The sequence below is a fragment of the Phocoena phocoena genome, chromosome 12 (assembly GCF_963924675.1).
Source record: "Phocoena phocoena chromosome 12, mPhoPho1.1, whole genome shotgun sequence".
NCBI lineage: Eukaryota > Metazoa > Chordata > Mammalia > Artiodactyla > Phocoenidae > Phocoena > Phocoena phocoena.
In genome coordinates this window covers 3,566,436-3,587,630 of record NC_089230.1, presented here as the reverse complement: position 1 = coordinate 3,587,630, position 21,195 = coordinate 3,566,436, and the positions used below count along the sequence as shown (strand labels likewise).

The 21,195-nt window shown below is 37.3% G+C and overlaps 1 protein-coding gene across 1 annotated transcript in view; it reads right to left on the bottom strand.

Moving 5' to 3' along the window:
- The window catches only part of PDE10A (phosphodiesterase 10A), a 303,551-nt gene that overhangs the window by 100,528 nt on the left and 181,828 nt on the right, over nt 1-21,195 (bottom strand). The window contains 1 exon segment of the mRNA XM_065889206.1: nt 8,624-8,652. Coding sequence (XP_065745278.1) covers nt 8,624-8,652 — 29 coding nt within the window.

The following is a 21,195-nucleotide window of genomic DNA, read 5'->3' as shown; positions in this document are numbered from 1 at the left end:
ATTTAGGAAGAATGACTCCAGGAGATAAAATAGTTTCAAATCACTCAAGATAAAATAGTTTCAAATCACTCAAGTAAAATAGATTCAAATCACTTAAGACTGCTAATAGAAAACAAATTAAGTTATCAGGAGAAGATGAATAAAGAGAAGGTTAGAGAAACAAAAGATGTATCTAAGGGCTTTACCTAGTAGGTATACTTCTGAATGTCAGTAAGTAAATAAGTCTTTTTAAACAAATATTTATTCACCAACGTGTCAAGCACTATTGTAAGTATCAGATAAGGCTCTAAGGCTCACGGAATTTAAATCCCAGTGAGGAGAAAGTGATAACCAAGAAAATATCAGCTTGTGATAACATCTATGGCAAAAATGAAACATATTTATGACTTTGTTGCCACCTTTAATGTAATAAACTGTGATCTAGGAGAAACTGGATTTTATGCACTACTCTTTGGCTGGATCATTACTATTTTCGTTTTTCATTCAATAAGGAAATGTGCACAAAATAATGGCCTTTAACTAGCCTTTGGTTCTGTGGCCAAGACCAAACTCTACTAAGACCGAAGAGCTTAATACTGTTTCTCCATTGTTAATACTTCTCAACATCTATATTCTAAAATTGAGTTGTGGTTGCCAAGAATGGTCTTAAAAAACAGGTAATAATTTAAAATCTTGTGAAAGAAGAATGTGTTCAGTTCCCATTTTTTAAAAGAATTATCATAATGGTTTGATATTGTTTTTAATCACCACCGTCATGATTAATAGGATCTGTATTCTTCTATACATCACTCATATATCATTTTATTATCATTGATCAGGAACAAACTTTAATAGACAGATGATTGGTATGTTTAATTTATTGTTAAGATTATGGGTTTCATCCTTAGTACAAGAAAACAAAAATCACTATCTTTGACCACCGTTTTCCAGTATGTAAATAGAATGAAATATTTTCGTATAGCAGATGGATGCATTCAGTTACATAGGGAAATATTTTGCAACTAGTTCTCTCAGGAAACCGAGGTGCTTAGAATTGATACTCCACATGGGTTTCTATGGCTATAGTTAATAACTAGTGGCAAAGCCTGTGAAATGAAATTTAGCTAAAACAAACAATGCCATGCTTTATGAGACATTTTCTTTTGGGTTTCCACAAAACTCAAGCTGGAGTGCCTGAAGCTATTTTGACCTGTGTGATCTGGAAAACACAGACTCTGCTTGCAGGCTTCCAGCCAGTATTCTTCGGGAAAGTGGGTGATTTTCCATCAGGGTGAGAAATACTTGTTGCGCTCTTTGATATTTAAAATTCAAAATGCCAGAATTTCACTTTACCTGATAGGAATGCTACATTTCTGCCCGCTCTGGCTTCTCTGTCCTACAGATATGCTGATAATCAATGGGATGGTGACCTGCCTGTCCTCTAGGGCCTTGTTTCTAAGTATCATATTCAACTGTCCAAACCCCACCTCTTAGCCAAATCCTGATTAAAGTAAATTATATATAGGGAGATTTTAGAAGACATGCTTTCTCTCTGCTTCTCCACACATTCTAAATTCTGTCCTTGGGCCACAGCACACGAGCCCTGTGATTATCAACTGGAGGCGGGGTATAGGTAACATGAAACATTACTCCAGATAATTCTGCCATGTGTCTACCTACTCTTGCTGTTTGTATATCACCTTCACTTACTGAACAGCGAACCACATTTTAATAGTATGTCTTTGAAATTTACTAAAGATGGATGTAAGATTATATAAACAGATTTGTACTTTCATGAAATTTAGTAATGATAATAAAAACTTTGTCCTTAAGAATAATTGACTGGTATCCTTCCCTAAGACATGTAAAAATAAATAAAGGAAACCTTATTTAAATTGGAATCAGTTAAGGGCAGAAGGGGGAACTCTCATGCAGACCCCAAACAGGAAGAGACTATCTTGCATCTCCAACTGGGAGAAGGCTGCTTACTACCTTAACTACCCAGTAGAAGAAAAGAAAATCTTCACCCCGCCCAGGCACAGCCCAGCCAACAAGAGACTGTCACAACTCAGCCAATGAAAAGACACTACACTCTGAACTCCCAGTTTCCTCCAGTGGACTCCTTGCTTATTAAGAGCCCCTCCAAACTTCCCCTTTTCCTCTGTAAAAGACCATTCCTATCCTTTGTCTGGACTTGCTTATAGTCTTTGCTATAACATTCTTATCCCAAATTGCAATTCTCTGCTACTCCTGAAAAAAACATACCTTGCTGGTAAAATAACTGTCTTTTATTTTTAAGGTCAACTTTACACAAGTGAAGCAACCTACTTTGGTTCAGTTTCACATAACTGGAAGTTAACTGCCTGCTTATTCATAGAAAAGTGCTGACTATTCCAATTTTTATTTCTCCTCTTCTGTTTCTTCCCCTATTTTGTTTCTTTGGTTATATTTGTTTTCTGATAACCAATTAACAATTCTTTTTAAGACTGATATGGTATAAAAAGAAATTGAAAGTGAGTAAATGGGAATTAGTTGCCAAGGAAAAGACTTGATGTGTCCTGGGGAGGCTGCCGAAGGTGGGTGAGGCCCCTTGGGCACTCAAGGGCTGTGCAGCAACCAACTTGCCCCCTGTCCCAAATCATCACGTTTTCTCTTCTCTACTGTATTATTTCCATTAGTGTATTTCTGTTGTCATTTATCCCATTTTTAAAAAGACAAACCAAACATTTTAAAAAGAAAATATCTCAGGGGTGGAGAGTGGAAAGTGGTAAAAGATAAAAACATTCAGTTATAAAATAAGTAAGTTCTGGGGATACAACGCACAGCATCGTGACTATAATTAATAAGACTGTATTGGATATTTGAAACTTGCTGAAGGGAGTAAATCTTACAGTTCTCACCACAGGAAAAAGACCTTTATAACTATGTGTGGTGGTGGATGTTAACTAGACCTATTGTGAGGATAATTTCACACTATGCACATATATTGAATCATTATGTTGTATACCTGAAACTAACGAAAGATTATGTGTCAATTATATCTCAAGAAAAATATCTCAACTCCCTATTTAGCTACCACCCTATTTCTCTTCTCTCTTTTAAGGCAAGACTCCGTAAAACAATTGTCTATATTTGCTGCCTACAATTTCTCTTCTTCCTCTCCCTTTCCCTCCCTCTCCTTCTCTCTCTCTCTCTCTCAAACTCAACCTAATATCTCCAGTAAAACAGCTCTTACTTAAGTCACCAATGACTCCACATTGCCAAATCCAGTTGTCAACTCTCAGGCTCCATTACCCTTGAAATACAGGCAGCATTTAACACACCGGTGATCATTCTCTCTGTCTTGACATAATTTCTCCTCCTTGCCAGGATGCACACACCCCTGGTCCTCCTCTTGCCCCTTGGACACCTCTTTTCAGTCTCCGTAGGTCCTCCTCCCATCTCAGACTTCTAAATGTTCTGTGCCAGGGCTGGCCTTTGGCTTTTATCCTCTCTTCTCAAACCACGCGCACTTCCTAGGTGACCTCATGCAGCCTCACCACTCTACACACCATCCTACACGCTGATGATTCTTAACTCGTCCATATTATTAAGACTTCTCAGAGTTATATCGCTAATCCAGATCATTTCCCTATACTCCAGACTTAAATATATCCAGCCAACTACTTAACATCTCTATTTAGAAATCTACTAGGTATCTCAGACTTAGCACATCTAAGACTAAGCACCCAGTAGTGACCTCTGTTTACCCCTCCTCCACACACACCTTGACCTGCCCCTCTGGCAAACACTCCCATCTAAGTAATAGCAACTCACCCTTCCATCTGCTCAGGCAAAACCTCGATGCGATCATTGCTCTTTTTTGTCTTTTTTTATACCAGACGTCTGATTAATCGGCAGTTCTTGTTCACTCTACTTTCCAAATATACGTAGAATTCAGTCTACCGAATCCAAACACTTCTCCCCACCTCCATCATCAGTCGGGTCTAGCCATCTTCATCTCTCACCAGGATTACTGCACTAGCCTTCTACCTGCCACCGCCCTCGGCAACGAAAATGCTGCCGAATTTATTAAGATTTCTGCACTTACGTTTGCACTAGTAAAACTGGTCAATACTTTTTCTATTTTGTATAATGCTCTAATTTTTGTTTTAGGAATAAAATTCTGTCTTGAATGAGATAAGTTATTTTCTTAGCTTTGGAAATACATACTTTATATTATGTAGGAATTTTCTCCTTTTGTATGTTTGGTGGAATTATCCAGTAAACGCTTTTGGGCATCATGCCATTTTAGGGGGTCTTTTAATAACTTTTCAGTTTTTTTTCGTTGGTTAACAACATATTTAGGTTTCTTAACTCTTTTTCAATCAATTTTAATAATTTATAATTTCCTTAAAATTTCCCATTACATCTAATTTTTCAAATGCATTAGTATCTACTATTCCTTATTAAATTAGTAATAATCGCCCTGTTGCCTATACTATAGTTACCTTTCCTTTCGAATTCCTTAATATTTGTTATTTTCTTATTTCTTGAATAGATTGCCAAACACAGCCTATTTTATTGATCTATTTAAGAAAATATATTTTTCATTATTAATCAAGCCTGTATTTTAAATTGTGGGCCATTAATTTCTTTTCATTAATTCCCTCTGCTTTTAAAAAGTTTATTTTTGGTGTTCTAGAAATGAATATAAGAATATAAATTTTCATCCTATTGCATACCTTAGGTTTGGTAGATTTTGTCCGCATTTTACATTTGAGCCTTTTAAAAGTTATTTTTTTAAAAGGTCACCCAGATGAAGAGTGGCAAAGTAGAAATTCAAATCTAAGTGTGATTTACACTATACCAGAGAAGTTCTTTTGAATGTATCACACGCAAAAGACATAGAGATGCAATTCACACAAAAAGAAACATAGTTAACATATGGCAATATGTTTATTTGCTTTAAAAAATATATTAAAATAGTGGCATGTCATTTACACAAGAAGAGATATAATTGCTAATCAAACTGGGTTAAAATGAAACAATAATTTGATAAAAAAACTTAACAATGTATATTAATTGTCATAAAATATTTGTGTCCTTTGACCAAGTAGCCTCGAATCAGTGTTTTTCCTCAGGACATATTTCATAAGACTAAAACTGCTATATAAAAATTAGAATATAATGAAACACGTCTATAGCATTTTGAGCGACAAAGTACCCACGAGTTCTAGACCTGGCTAAATTTGTCATATTCTAGCACTCAGGACCCAAATACTCTTCTTATCTTGTTTTCTCTCTCTCTTCCTGTCAGAAGCTGGAACCACTTAACAACAACAGCAACAATAATAGTGAAATAAAAGATTAACTTTGCTGACTAGATGAAAACAGATGACACAGATATGACAGCTACCACATCCCTCTAGATCCCCTCCTGCCTCAACCTCTCTGACCAGGGCTCTTTCCTGCACTCATTCAGTTCTGGCCCAGATGACCTCCTTCTGTGACGCGAACCTTCCTGCCTCTGGGCCCTTGCACTTGCTGTGCCGTCTGCCTGGAGTGCTCTTCCCGCAGTTCTCAGCATGGTTCCCTCCTTCCTCTCCCATAATATTTCCTCAATTATCCTCACTCACACCCCTAGCACCACATCCTCTGTCCTGGCTTTGTCTCTACAGTTAAGACCGCTCCTAATCCACCACCACTCTCTATCAGCTCATTCTGCCTTATTCTTCTAGGTACTTATCATAATATTTATCACTGCCTGATATATAAAAATTAAAAAAAAAAAACTTGCAACTGTCTCCACCACCACCTTCCACACTATGATAACTGGAATACTGTTTTGCACTGTGTCCCTAAAACCTAGAACAGTGCCTGGCATATAAATGCCCAAGAAATACTTGTCTATGGAATGGCAGGTAAGGAGGAAGACACGGAGAGAGGGAGGGATGGAAGGAGAAAGAGAGGAAGAAAGAGGGGACGGAGAAAGGGCTTCAGACTTATAGATCTGACTTGACTTCATGGAAAAAACATCTTCCATTTCTGGATCAATAACCAGAAATGTCCTATAGTTTCTTGGAAAAGCTAATTCTCCCTAAACCCTATTACAGATACATAGTGTCTGAGGGCTACCTGGCCCACCTCGTCTTATCAGGGTCAAGCCACAGTTGGTCTATAATGTCATGGCACTGCCTCCACCTTCTAAAAAATGTGTTAATAATGCATACTTTGTCCAGAGAATGTCAACCCAGACCCTAAGGAGGCCAACGGGGAAAAAAAATTATTTTAAGTGAGTGTGTCTCACCGGGAAAGACAGAACACAGTCCCTCTAATTAAAGAGCTCTCGTATGGAGTAGGGGGTATAGCCTTTTTTGAGCTGCTACAGAAGTCAAAACAATACTAGTAGATGGCAATTAAAGAGAGATTGTTTGGCGCTGAGTGAGAAAGTATGTCACAATAACCGGAACTGCCCGGAGGGGTAAGAACCTGCGTCACTCAAGAGCGTGCTTTTGACAATGGATGTGCCCTGTGGCCAGTCACCATTTACCAAAAGTTTGCACTAGGATTTCTAAAGCTTAATTTTAACTTAAAACATTGGTATACTATTTTATAATGCAAATTCTATGTATCAGAACTGACCAAGATCTGGGGTATATTCAGAAAAAAAAAAAAAAAAAAAAACAACTTTTAAAGATCCTAGCAACTGATACTATTCTAGGTTATCAGTTCATATAATTATCATTTCTCACCGGGAATTGCATTTTCTCCAAATTCGGTATAAAGTAAAAGAATTTTATAAAATAATAGCAAAGAAAAAATGACTATGTATAGTTTATCATCATTTCTAATGGGCTTAAAGATAGTGTGTGGTATTGCCTGCATCTCTTCTCTCTTCACCCGGAAGAAGGCACTGGCATAGTAAGAAGTAGGTGGCAATCTGAATCCAAGATGTCTTGTGGCGATATTTTGCATAACTATAATATATAGAAATGCATTCAATTAAAAAGTCTACTCCTTGTCTATATAGCTGTTCTCCCCAAAGAGAACCTGGCTTATAATTGAAAGAGTGAGCTGCAGTAACAAAATCAGTTATGACAGACAGTATGGCACAAAATCTTTAAACTGGGGGACCCTCCCTGGAGGCGAAGGGCGAGTTCCACCAAACAGGTGGATAGAGTTAATATATTGAAATAAGCAAGGTATCAGAAGGGCAGCAGAACAGGGTGTAAGGAAAACCCGGGGTGGGTTGAAACCACCTTTTTGGGCATCTCTTTTCCCACTTCTCTCAAAAACAACAACAATGTCTAAAATCTTCTGAAGGCTATAAATGTTAAATTGCGGTCAGGGGTTCCCTATAAACTAAAGTTATTCTAAAACGAGAATATTGATGAGTAAGTTGTAGTTTTTTTTCCTACTGTCCTGGTTTTACAGACACCTGGTACTATCTCAGAGATCTGAGATAGTAGCTTTGCCAATATCGACACCCCAGTATCTTCTGACTGCCCAGGTCCACTTGTGAGAATCTTCTTTTATCCTCAAACATGCCTTTTCAGCCATTTCTGCTGCTCTCAGTAGCTGTAAAAATTCCAGGCTGATCCCTCTGCCCCCTGATATACCTCGAAGCACTCAGTCTTGGGAACTTTCCAGGTGTGAACCCTGTAAATGTGAAGTTAATAGTGCATGTACCCAGGAAAACCCTGAGACTTACAGAAGCCTTAAGAGTCTGTTAGGTTGCTAGGGACAGAAGGAATTCTGCCCAGTCTCCAACGATGGTCCTGGTCATTTTAAAGATTCCTTTCTACAGATAATCAAAAATAAAGGAATAGATCTATATATGTGATCCTAACAGCAGTACTTCAGTTTATATCTTATGATAAAGAGTGATCTCTTACATAAGGTTGCATCAGATACAATTCTGATTATTTTCAACATTGAATCCACATTTTAAGATCTTTATCTGTAAACAGGATATATAGTTAAGATTCTTTTTCATTTGTAATTACAGAATTATAATTTTGTAGCATTAAACATGGCATGCTAAAATGCTCTCAATACTCATTTCCCATAAGCTTTTAAATTTAAGTCTCATAACTTTAACACTAAGTATTTCTCCTGAACGTGAGAACGGTGCATTTAGTATTTCTAAAAGTACTGAAGAATATCACATCTTCAACTCACGAGTAGTCACCTTTTGTTCTCCCAGAAAGAAGGTACATGAACTTAAAGACAGGGTCAGCCCGGTAGCACACGTGCAAAGCCACTGAGCAGGGGACGGTGAGGAAGCGGCCTGAGCATTCCGTCGCCACATGGGAACTCGGTGTCAGTGCTGCCTTATCTTATGGTTTTTCAAGAGAAGCCAGAAATCCAATCTTAATATGCACTCTCTCAATATCTAAATGTTGGCCAAAAATTCAGAAAACTCCATAAGCCTGTGCAGGCCAAATGGAACGCATCTGTTAGCTGTATTCAGTTTGAGGCCTCCAATTTCACACCTCTCTCCTCACTGGATTTACTCCATGCTGATGAGTGATACGTTGGAGAGGGCACTCACTTTTTGTAATTATTCTTCTAACACTTAAAACACGTTAGAGCACTGAAAATATACAAAAGGATTTGTTTCCTATATTGTGGTACCAAAAATGACATTCACGTTACTTACCCTGCTGACTTCCTTAGGGGATGATTCATCTGGGGGATGGAGAAGGAAGGGAGAAAAAATACAGTTAGAAAGTCTGAGTAGTTTCTGAAATACAGAACATGTCATTCACGCTCAATAAACTAGAAGGCTATTTGCAATGCCTCCGCTTGTGAAATCTAGGAATTTGGTTTTAAAACTCTATAAAAGTTAAACAGTAAGTTTAGAGCTAGATGTATGTATTAATTTTGGAGGGAAATGAAATCACACAACAGTTTGCCAGTCGTTTTCAAGATTACCTTTTTAGAGATTCTAAAATGGTAGTACCTGCAAATATGGCTACCCTGTGGTTTGTCAAATACACGTACCTAGAAAGGGTTTGTAATATTTGCAATATTCTAAATGACACAACCCACATGAATATCTCAAATGGTCACTGACACTTGTGCTGTGAGGGTTATTTGCAGCATTTCTAATTTGCTGAAATAAGACATGTGCCTGCATGGCACCCTGGTTAAGGCATGAAACACACCTATTAATGGTGCTGCTTTGTACCATGGATCCCAGGAGTTGGCGGGGGGGGGGGGGGGGGGGTTGTACCAGCATGTCAGCATTCTTTACTAGTAAAATCAGACTCATGGACTGACCTGGTCTAGTTGAGGCCCTCTGAAGGGCTCTCCCCACGAATCTGGCTACAGGGCAAGAATATGCCTGTGTCCACCAGCAGGGTACAAGAAACAAACTGTCCAAGACTCCACTTTAGGTCCACTGGTTAAGAGTATCCCATGCCCAGAAACTGGCTCTGACCCAGAGAAAAGGTGTTGATATGGCCCTTCCAGAGGAAGGGTGACCGGAGCTGGGCCTCTCCAGACCGCTCACATGGAGGCAGCCTTTAATTTCATGCTGTTGCTATCTTGTGTCTTGTTTAGCAACCAAACCCTCTCTAACTACCACCACCAGCACACACTTAACACAGCAGATTTCTAATGTATTCTACATCACCAAAAAGCACAGCCTAACCTATCTCAACACTGACAAAGTTCACAAGCCCAGACAGGGCTGTGATTCTTCTTTCTCCTTCAATATTCTTATTAACTAAACCACTGAGTCCTTTTGTTTCCTCTTTTTTCTTATCTTTCTCAGATTTACTGCTTACCATCCATTTCCACAAATAACATTAAGTCTAGTTCCAAATCACCTATCAACCAGTAACCTTTAAGCTGATCCCTGAATCCAATATCTGCCCTGGCAATCATGCCTACACACACACACACACACACTCACCCACCCAGTTTATCTTTCAAAAATATCCCATCTATCATGCCCCTTGGATGCTTCATAATTTAAAGTAAATTAGACTTCAAAACTTGCTGCATGTTGCCTTTACCTGGGAACCTTTTCAAAATTAGCAAGCTTGGGACTAACAGATAGTAAGCGCTCAATAAGCAGTTCCTATTTTTTTGTATTACTGTATTAATACATACTTGCTTATATATTTTTCTTATAATTGTTCCATAACGGTTTGAGCCTTGCATCTGATTTCCCTAAGAATGTAACCATGTTATAGGAAAAACATTTATTTTACCTTATACACTGAAGTCACATCATAGAAACATTTTCATTTATTCTTTAACTCCTAACCTCTTATTCTTTTCTAAACCTCTCTGAAGATGGGACTCTTCGATTTAATCATCACAACAAATTTATTAACAGATTATAAAGTTGTAGAGGCATATATGTTTTAAATTTTTTTATTTTTATCTAAGAAATTCAATGAACAGGGTTGAAAAGTCAAGGTTGATTAAAACATGCAAAGGAAAGCAGCAGCTGTGTGAACAAGTTTACTGTGGGACTGAATGGAGTTTTCAAGCTGTGACCCTTTGGCACCTTCCACTCTCCAGTCATCGGTACGATCTGAAAGTTAGTTCAAAGGAAGAAGAGCTCGAGTGTCCAGACATCTGTACATAAATGTCCCCTTTGTTTTTTCCTTTAGTTTTGCTTAGTGCTTCTCAAACTTGAGTGTGCATAAGAAACTCTACTGATAAGTATTTGTAAAAACCAATTTTTTTCTTGCTTTATGGACAGAGTATTTGAAAGAAAAATGCTACCTATAACTTATTTCTGGATTTTTCACCTTATGTACAGATTTAGAAATAAATCATCTATCTCTTCCTCTAACTTAGAAGCCAAACAATTTTTGTTAAATGAATGTCAAGTCCATTACGTTTAGGGAACATGGTCTTTTAGCTGAGGAAATTAATGGGTCCAGTGAATTTGTTAGGATAAGGGAAGCTTCCTTCCTATTTCCTATGCTTGGAATTCTCATTTTGTTGAACTCTCTTGCCCAAGGCAAGTTTCAGCATGTTGCAGACAATCCATTCACTTTCCCGTCCACAATGGAGAGGACAGGATGACCGAATAGCAGAGGTGGCACAGCTAGTGGCTCAGAGCGTGCACTGCGGTCAGAAGCCCACATGGCCAGTCACTTGCTGTCTTACTTTTTGGCAAGGTGTCTGGCTTCTTTTGCCACCTTATAAGCCTGAAGTGAGACAACATCTTATCAATATAATTTGATACTGAAAAATAATTTTTTCCACAAAAACATTTTCAATGTAAGGTTAAGAGACCACAACTTAGAATGATTCCTAAGAACCCACAACTCTGGAACGTCTCTGTACACCTCCAACACGTACTCCCAGCTAAACTGTCTGAGTGGCATTTCACATGGTTCAGGAATGAAGCTCACTTAAAAGTGAAGGGACAGGCAATCATGGAAAAGAAGGAAACTGCCACGGATGGGAGATTTTGAGTCCTTCATGAGCATCAGATTAGCAACAAAAATGTTAGCAACAGCAGACGCTAATTTTTATGTGGCATTAGGGTTCTGTAAACATTTGTTTATTCAAGAAATGTGTACTATGGATCCATTATGTGCCAGGCATTTATCCCTGTTCTCAAGAAGCTTAAATTCTAGTGGGAAGAATAAACAAGAAAAAATTTTAAATAATTTCAGAAAGGGAATACTGATGCTTGTTAAAGAGAAATTTATTTTTTTTTTAAAAAAAGAAACCGTCTTCAATGTAAGCATCGTTTTAATAATTTTTTAAAGCCTTAGGAAGAATAGCTCATGCAACAAAAAATCCCCTGGAGGATTTCTTAGTAAGTACATCTTTCAGCAAGTACTTAATTTGGAATATTTTATAAATCCTTATAACTGTGCACATATTTGTACGTTGTTTTTTGTGATCAATTTTGATATTTCTTATATGAAATGGGATTTCAGGAATGAATCCAAATTTATAAGTGGAACTTAAAGGAATTTACATTATGATGACTGATTTAAAGGTCTGTGTCTGCTTCTAATATTCGTCTTTACTCTGGTGTTTAGCTTTGAAGTAAGAGCTCCAGAAATACAGAGTAGACAAAAATTCCACTAAAACTCATATTCTTTAGAATCAATAAGAAATTATTAAATTTTCTTACTATTTGAGCCATGAAAACTATAGACAAAAGTGAATACCATTAAAGAAAAACAAAATGTGATAAAGAAAAATAACAAATAGAATAACAAAATAAGTTTAATAAATTATTACAGATCTAAAAAAGATCCATTTAAAACCAAGCATTAAAGAGTTTTGATTGACTCTTATGATCCTTAAGTATTTTTATTCTTTGTTGATCTTTTAAAATCTTCCTACTGAAAAAGAATACATTTTTTTTACAATAAAGAAAACAGATTCAACATAATCCAAGACTGCAGCTGCTAAAAATGTTGATGAATGTTTATGTTTATTTATTGACATGAAAAATTGTCCATGATTTGGTTAAGTTAAAATATAGGTATATGTATTTAATCTATAAGTGTATGTAAACACATACACATTTTATAAATTATATACATAGACACACAAATTGGTTTCAATTACAAATTATTTTTTCTTCAGTATATCATGTTACAAGTCTGAAATGAAAACAATTATGGTCGTGTATAATTTATACATGTATAAATGTGTTTTAATATTGTTAAAAAGAAAACTTTTTAGATCGATTATCATTTCCTTGAACTACAATATACAGTTATTTGGACTAAATCTTCCACAGTTAAGTTCTCGGCTTTCAGTGCTCACCCTGTAGCATAAGAAAAGAAGTCTAAGAAGTCACCCATTGATACTATGTATCCAGAGAGGAGAAACAGTGACCACAAGATAGAGAACTTGGGGATCATTGCAGAGATGTCACTGCACCTCAGTCCTTCAAGATTATCCATCTCACTTTGCCTTGCAGTCTCTGCAGACAATGTAAATGGAGCATACTTGTCTTCTCCTTGTGGGAAATGCATATTTCCCATGAAAATCAATAAACCAGCCATCTTTTATACAAACTTTCGTCTCTTAGGAGCTGGTGTGGCTCCATTCAGCCTCCTCCAGCCATTTCTGGCACAGCTACGGAGCTTGTCTAAAGACAGCTATGTGTCTTCTAACAATGCAATCTTAACGACTCAATCCACAAATATCTATCAGATGTCTAATACGTGCCAGATACTGAATAAATGTCTCAGTTGGCTCAATCATACCAAAAGGGAGGACTTAAATTCCATGGCTTTGAGAGCAAACAAAAAGGCAGCCTTTGACCCTAGTTGGTGGCAGGAGCCACCTTGCAGTCATGAGAGGAGTCAACCCCAAACAATAACCCAGCAAGGGCAACAGAGGAGAAGGGGAGGCGGGCACAGAGCATTGGGCAGAAGGAGAGGGCAGCTGGGGGAGAGGAAAGAGAGAAAAGCTGGATTTCTGGAGACATTTCTAACCCATTTAATCAGCCAACCTTGAAGACTGCCTTACCTAAAGGCTTCTTCATATGTGAGACAGTTTATTTCCCTATTGATTAAGCCAATTTTACCAGGTGAAACAGAAAGCCCTCAAAAGGAAATGAGGAAAGGAAACGAAGGAAATGTAATAAAATGTTAATAGGATATTACTTTCATATCATTAAATCAATACATCATTATTTAAATTAAAATCTTCAGAAAGCTCTCCGATTCTTACCAAAAATAAACTAATCCCTTTGCTTAGGATTCAAGTCCTCACAATTTGGTTCTATTTTTCCAACTGGAATCTGTAACGACAGGACTCAACTGGTCTTACTAGAGCCCCAAATATGCTTTGCTCACTCTTAACTCAAAATCTTCATACCTTCCAACAAGAAGTATTTTTTGAGCACCTACTCAATAACTAAGTTCCTGGCACTACCCTCGGTGCCTACAATATATCTGAGAACAAAAAAAGACAGTAAGCCCTGTCCTCCTGAAGCTTTATTCTAAAGGCAGGAGATGGTCCATGAACATGATAAATAACTAAATTATACAGCAAGCTGGAAGTGGTAACAAAATAGACCAGGTTAAGAAGGATCAGAAAGCAAGGGGGGAGTGGCTGGGGGCAGGTTGCAGAGGAAAGTGTGGTTAGAGAAGACCTCCTCCAGGGGATGGGCTATAAAAGCATCTAAGGAAAAGGGAAAAGCATTCCATGCAGAGGGATCGGCCTGAGCAAAAACACTGAGGCATGAGTGTGCCTGCTGTTTCCTCAAAGTTGATTCCTCCCTCTTCCCACACATTGAAGTCTCTCAAGACTCAGCTCAATTTGTATCTTGTCTCTGAGGCCCTCTCAAAAGCACACAGGCCCACTATATATCTTCCCTCAGAATTCTTACACACTCCTTTCCTGTGAGGAGAGCAGAGTGCTACATTAAAAAAGAAGAGAGGCTTAGAGTCCAAAGAGATCTGTTTTCAACTCTCAGCTTCACTTACAAACCATACACGGGCTCCTTGACCTTCCAAACTTGGTCATCTCACACGTATAAAATGAGGCAACTTCAGGAGGTGCTGGGATCAGGTGAGATAACGTACATAACGTTTTTGCACAGAGCGGGCTCTCAAAAAATTGCACTTTTCTTTCTCCGCCTTCAACCTGGCGTTGACTACATTCTGCTTTGTGTGGATAACTATATACATACGAATGACTTAACTTCTTCACTGAATATAAGTTCTTGGAGGCAAGAGACCACGTCTAACATTTCTTTTACATCACTGGGGGGGGGGGAGGTGAGGCGTCTCAAAAAATGATTCTTAAATGGTTAAGATATAGAGTCTTTTGCATACAGACAGCAATGTTGTGGGAAAACATTAGGAGATTGTCACCTTTGCCAACGGTTTAAAATCTCGTGGCCTAACTATTAAACATAGTGCTCAAATCACTTCACTTTTCTTATGCTTCTTACTTCAATTTTCTAACGCTAAAAACCAGGAATTTATGGAAGAATATGAGCCATGTAACCAAGACCAGAAGTACCAGATTGATTGATTTTTGCCAATAAACCCTCTATTTTGCAGTTACTGATGAGGAAACATGAAATAATCTACAAATCACTAAATAATTGGACAGTATAAAGAACTATATACTTATTGTAGTCTTGGTCAAAAAGGGGGGGGAGGAAATAATAAGTTTACAAGCTATATCACAAAACAGGAAAAATTATATTTTTCCCTGAAGGACTGTAACGATTTTCAGTAACTTACAGAATCACATTTTCTAGCGCACCCCATCGTAGTCTATTCTTTGCATTTATTTCTATATAAACAGAAGGAGACCATTCCTAGTGAGAGTCCATGAAGCTTTCCAATTCTATAAATGAAAAGTGATGGCTTAAAAAGGCATTGCGTGAATTTCAGGTGGTCTTCTGTATATAATGTAATAACTTACCAAGTACCTTCCTTATACTTATAAGTATATATATATAGAGAGAAGCAAAGTTATCATTAAACAATCATTAGGTATCATTAAACAATCACTTACTATGTTTCTCTCCATTTCTATATGTTGCGTTATAGAACTTAGCTATCTCTAAATGTCCTGGAGCTGTGTGGATTCTGTGTCTTTGAACTCTGCTTTGGTATCATGTTCGTGAGCAATAACTCACTGTAAGGTTCACCATTAGCAACCTGAGCAACATCTCTCCCAGAGGCAAATGGCAGAGCTGACCTTAGTTTCTCAATTGATAACATGTGAGCTGTTGAAATAGAGAAGCAATTCTATCATTCTGACAGAAGAAACCAAAGTAATTAAATGTAAACTCTGTTACCATTTGGAGAATTAGTCACCTTTTAGCATGGGAAGTTCTATACTCAATAATGTCTTCCAAAATTCATAGTTTCAAGTAACTATTTAGAAACAGCTAAGGAACTTAAAAATTTATTATAATACATGATAGGTAAAAATTATAAATAAAAAATTATTGAGGCTTCCTAAAACTCTTACAATATTTTGTGCCTTTAAAAACATATCTTTATAATGATGCTTCAATATTGAGGATGTGGGGATATGAGAAATCCAAAGCTTTCTTATCATATTTATAAAAATAATCAACAAAAAAGGGCTTAGCATCAAAGTCTACATGGTCTAGGAGTTTTCTGAGGATAGGGAAAAAAATCCCAGAATGTATTGATCACCTCTAGATTTCCCAAATTCTCTGGAGCATACAAGATTCCATGAAATTTGGACATCACACACTGCTATGTCAACAGAGATCTTTTTTTCCTTTTAACATCTTTATTGGAGTATAATTGCTTTACAATGGTGTGTTAGTTTCTGCTGTATAACAAAGTGAATCAGCTATACATATACATATATCCCCATATTTCCTCCTCATTGTGTCTCCCTCCCGCGCTCACTATCCCACCACTCTCGGGGGTCACAAAGCACCAAGCTGATCTCCCTGTGCTATGCAGCTGCTTGCCCCTAGCTACCTATTTTACATTTGGTAGTGTATATATGTCCATGCCACTCTCTCACTTCATCCCAGCTTACCCTTCCCCCTCCCTGTGTCCTCAAGATCATTCTCTATGTCTGCGTCTTTATTCCTGTCCTGCCCCTAGGTTCTTCAAAACCAGTTTTCTTTTTTTTTTTTTTTGGGGTTCCACATATATGTGTTAGCATACGGTATTTGTTTTTCTCTTTCTGACTTACTTCACTCTGTATGACAGTCTCTAGGTCCATCTGCCTCACTACAAAGAACTCAATTTAGTTTCTTTTTATGGCTGAGTAATATTCCATTGTATATATGTGCCACATCTTCTTTAACCATTCGTCTGTCGATGGACACTTAGGTGGCTTCCATGTCCTGGCTATTGTAAATAGAGCTGCAATGAACATTTTGGTACCTGACTCTTTTTGAATTATGGTTTTCTCAGGGTATATGCCCAGGAGTGGGATTGCTGGGTCATATGGTAGTTCTATTTGTAGTTTATTAAGGAACCTCCATACTGTTCTCCATAGTGGCTGAACCAATTCACATTCCCACCAGCAGTGCAAGAGTGTTCCCTTTTCTCCACACCCTCTCCAGCATTTATTGTTTGTAGATTTTTTGGTGATGGCCATTCTGATGGGTGTGAGGTGATACCTCATTTTAGTTTTGATTAGCATTTCTCTAATGATTAGTGATGTTGAGCAGCTCTTCATGTGCTTCTTGGCCATCTGTATATCTTCTTTGGAGAAATGTCTATATAGGTTTTCAGCCCATTTTTGGATTCCGTTGTTTGTTTTCTTGATATTGAACTGCATGAGCTGCTTGTAAATTTTGGAGATTAATCCTTCGTCAGTTGCTTCGTTTGCAAATATTTCCCCCCATTCTCAGAGTTTTCTATTCGTCTTGTTTATGGTTTCCTTTGCTGTGCAAAAGCTTTGAAGTTTCATTAGGTCCCATTTGTTTATGTTTTTTTTTATTTCCATTTCTATAGGAGGTGGGTCAAAAAGGATCTTGCTGTGATTTATGTCATAGAGTGTTCTTCCTATGTTTTCCTCTAAGGGTTTTATAGTGCCTGGCCTTACATTTAGGCCGTTAATCCATTTTGAGTTTATTTTTGTGTATGGTGTTAGGGAGTGTTCTAATTTCATTCTTTTACATGTAGCTGTCCAGTTTTCCCTGAACCACTTATTGAAGAGGCTGTCCTTTCTCCACTGTACATTCCTGCCTCCTTTATCAAAGATAAGGTGACCATATGTGTGTGGTTTATCTCTGGGCTTTCTATCCTGTTCCATTGATCTATATTTCTGTTTTTGTGCCAGTACCATACTGTCTTGATTACTGTCATTTTGTAGTATAGTCTGAGGTTAGGGAACCTGATTCCTCCAGCTCCATTTTAATTTCTCAAGATTGCTTTGGCTATTCGGGGTCTTTTGTGTTACCATACAGATAGCGAAATTTTTTGTTCTAGTTCTGTGAAAAATGCCATTGGTAGTTTGATAGGACTTGCACTGAATCTGTAGATTGCTTTGGGTAGTAGAGTCATTTTCACAATGTCGATTCTTCCAATCCAAGAACATGGTGTATCTCTCCATCTGTTGGTATCATCTTTAATTTCTTTCATCAGTGTCTTATAGTTTTCTGCATACAGGTCTTTTGTCTCCTTAGGTAGCTTTATTCCTAGGTATTTTACTGTTTTTTTCGCAATGGTAAATGAGAGTGTTTCCTTAATTTCTCTTTCAGATTTTTCATCATTAGTGTATAGGAATGCAAGAGATTTCTGTCCATTAACTTTGTATCCTGCTACTTTACCAAATTCAGTGATTAGCTCTAGAAGTTTTTTGGTAGCATCTTTAGGATTCTCTATGTATAGTATCGTGTCATCTTCAAACAGTGACAGTTTTACTTCTTCTTTTCTGATTTGGATTCCTTTTATTTCTTTTTCTTCCCTGATTGCTGTGGTTAAAACTTCCAAAACTATGTTGAATAATAGCAGTGAGAGTCGGCAACCTTGCCTTGTTCCTGATCTTAGTGGAAATGGTTTCAGTTTTTCACCATTGAGAATAATGTGGGCTGCAGGTTTGTCATATATGGCCTTTATTATGTTGAGGTAAGTTCCCTCTATGCCTACTTTCTGGAGGGTTTTTTTGACAAATGGGTGTTGAATTTTGTCAAAAGCTTTTTCTGCATCTATTGAGATGATCATATGGTTTTTCTCCTTCAATTTGTTAATATGGTGTATCACATTGATTGATTTGCATATATTGAAGAAACCTTGTATTCCTGGGATAAACCCCACTTGATCATGGTGTATGATCCATTTAATGTGCTGTTGGATCCTGTTCGCTAGTATTTTGTTCAGGATTTTTGCATCTATGTTCATCAGTGATATTGGTCTGTAGTTTTCTTTCTTTGTGACATCTTTGTCTGGTTTTGGTATCAGGGTGATGGTGGCCTCGTAGAATGAGTTTGGGAGTGGTCCTCCCTCTGCTATATTTTGGAAGAGTTTGAGAAGGATAGGTGTTAGCTCTTCTCTAAATGTTTGATAGAATTCGCCTGTGAAGCCATCTGGTCCTGGGCTTTTGTTTGTTGGAAGATTTTTAATCACAGCTTCAATTTCAGTGCTTGTGATTGGTCTGTTTATATTTTCTATTTCTCCCTGGTTCAGTCTCGGAAAGTTGTGCTTTTCTAAGAATTTGCCCATTTCTTCCAGGTTGTCCATTTTATTGTCACATAGTTGCTTGTAGTAATCTCTCATGATCCTTTCTATTTCTGCAGGGTCATTTGTTACTTCTCCGTTTTTGTTTCTAATTCTATTGATTTGAGTCTTCTCCTTTTTTCCCTTGATGAATCTGGCTAATGGTTTATCAATTTTGTTTATCTTCTCAAAGATCCAGCTTTTAGTTTTATTGATCTTTGCTATCTTTTCCTTCATTTCTTTTTCATTTATTTCTGATCTGATCTTTATGATTTCTTCCCTTCAGCTAACCTTGGGGTATTTTTGTTCTTTCTCTAATTGCTTTAGGTGTAAGGTTAGGTTGTTTGTTTGAGATTTTTCTTGTTCCTTGAGGTAGGATTGCATTGCTATAATCTTCCTTCTTAGAACTGCTTTTGCTGCATCCCATAGGTTTTAGGTCATCGCGTTTGCATTGTCATTTGTTTCTAGGTAGTTTTTTGATTTCCTCTTTGATATCTTCAGTGACCTCTTGGTCATTTAGTAGTGAATTGTTTAGGCTCCATGTGTTTTTATTTCTTACAGATTTTTTCCTGTAATTGATATCTTGTCTCATAGTGTTGTGGTCAGAAAAGATACTTGATACAATTTCAAGTTTCCTAAATTTACCAAGGCTTGATTTGTGAACCAAGGTATGATCTATCCTGGAGAATGTTCCATGAGCACTTGAGAAGAAAGTGTATTCTGTTATTTTTGGCTGGAATGTCCTATAAATATCAATTAAGTCCATCTTGTTTAACACATTGTTTACAGCTTGTGCTTCCTTATTTATTTTCATTTTGGACGATCTGTTCATTGGTGAAAGTGGGGTGTTAACGTCCCCTACTAAGATTGTGTTACTGTCGATTTCCCCTTTTATGGCTGTTAGCATTTGCCTTATATCTTGAGGTGCTCCTGTGTTGGGTGAATAAATATTTACAACTGTTATATCTTCTTGGATTGATCCCTTGATCACTATGTAGTGTCCTTCTTTGTTTCTTGTAATACTCTTTATTTTAAAGACTATTTTGTTTGATATGAGAATTGCTACTCCAGCTTTCTTTGGATTTCCATTTGCATGGAATATCTTTTTCCATCCCCTCACTTTCAGTCTGTGTGTGTCCCTAGGTCTGAAGTGGGTCTCTTGTAGACAGCATATATACAGGTCTTGTTTTTGTATCCATTCAGCCAGTCTATGTCTTTTGGTTGGAGCACTTAATCCATTTACATTTAAGGTAGTTATCAATATGTGTGTTCCTATTACCATTTTCTTAATTATTTGGGGTTTGTTATTGTAGGTTTTTTCCTTCTCTTGTGTTTCCTGCCTAGAGAAGTTCCTTTAGCATTTGTTGTAGAGCTGGTTTGGTGGTCCTGAATTCTCTTAGCTTTTGCTCGTCTATAAAGATTTTAATTTCTCTATTGAATCTGAATGAGATCCTTGCTGGGTAGAGTAATCTTGGTTGTAGGTTTTTCCCTTTCATCTCTTTAAATATGTCCTGCCAATCCCTTCTGGCTTGCAGGGTTTCTGCTGAAAGATCAGCTGTTAACCTTATGGGGATTGCCTTGTATGTTATTTGTTGCTTTTCCCTTGCTGCTTTTAATATTTTTTCTTTGTATTTAATTTTTGATAGTTTGATCAATATGTGTCTTGGCGTGTTTCTCCTTGGATTTATCCTGTATGGGACTCTCTGTGCTTCCTGGACTTGATTGACTATTTCCTTTTCCATATTAGGGAAGTTTTCATCTATAATCTCTTCAAATATTTTCTCAGTCCCTTTCTTTTTCTCTTCTTCTTCTGGAACCCCTATAATTGGAATGTTGGTGAGGTTAATGATGTCCCAGAGGTCTCTGAGACTGTCCTCAATTCTTTTCATTCTTTTTTCTTTATTCTGCTCTGCGGTACTTATTTCCACTATTTTATCTTCCAGGTCACTTATCTATTCTTCTGCCTCAGTTATTCTGCTATTGATTCCTTCCAGAGAATAATTTAATTGCATTTATTGTGTTGTTCATCATTATTTGTTTGTTCTTTAGTTCTTCTGGGTCCTTGTTAAATGTTTCTTGTATTTTCTCCTTTCTATTTCCAAGATTT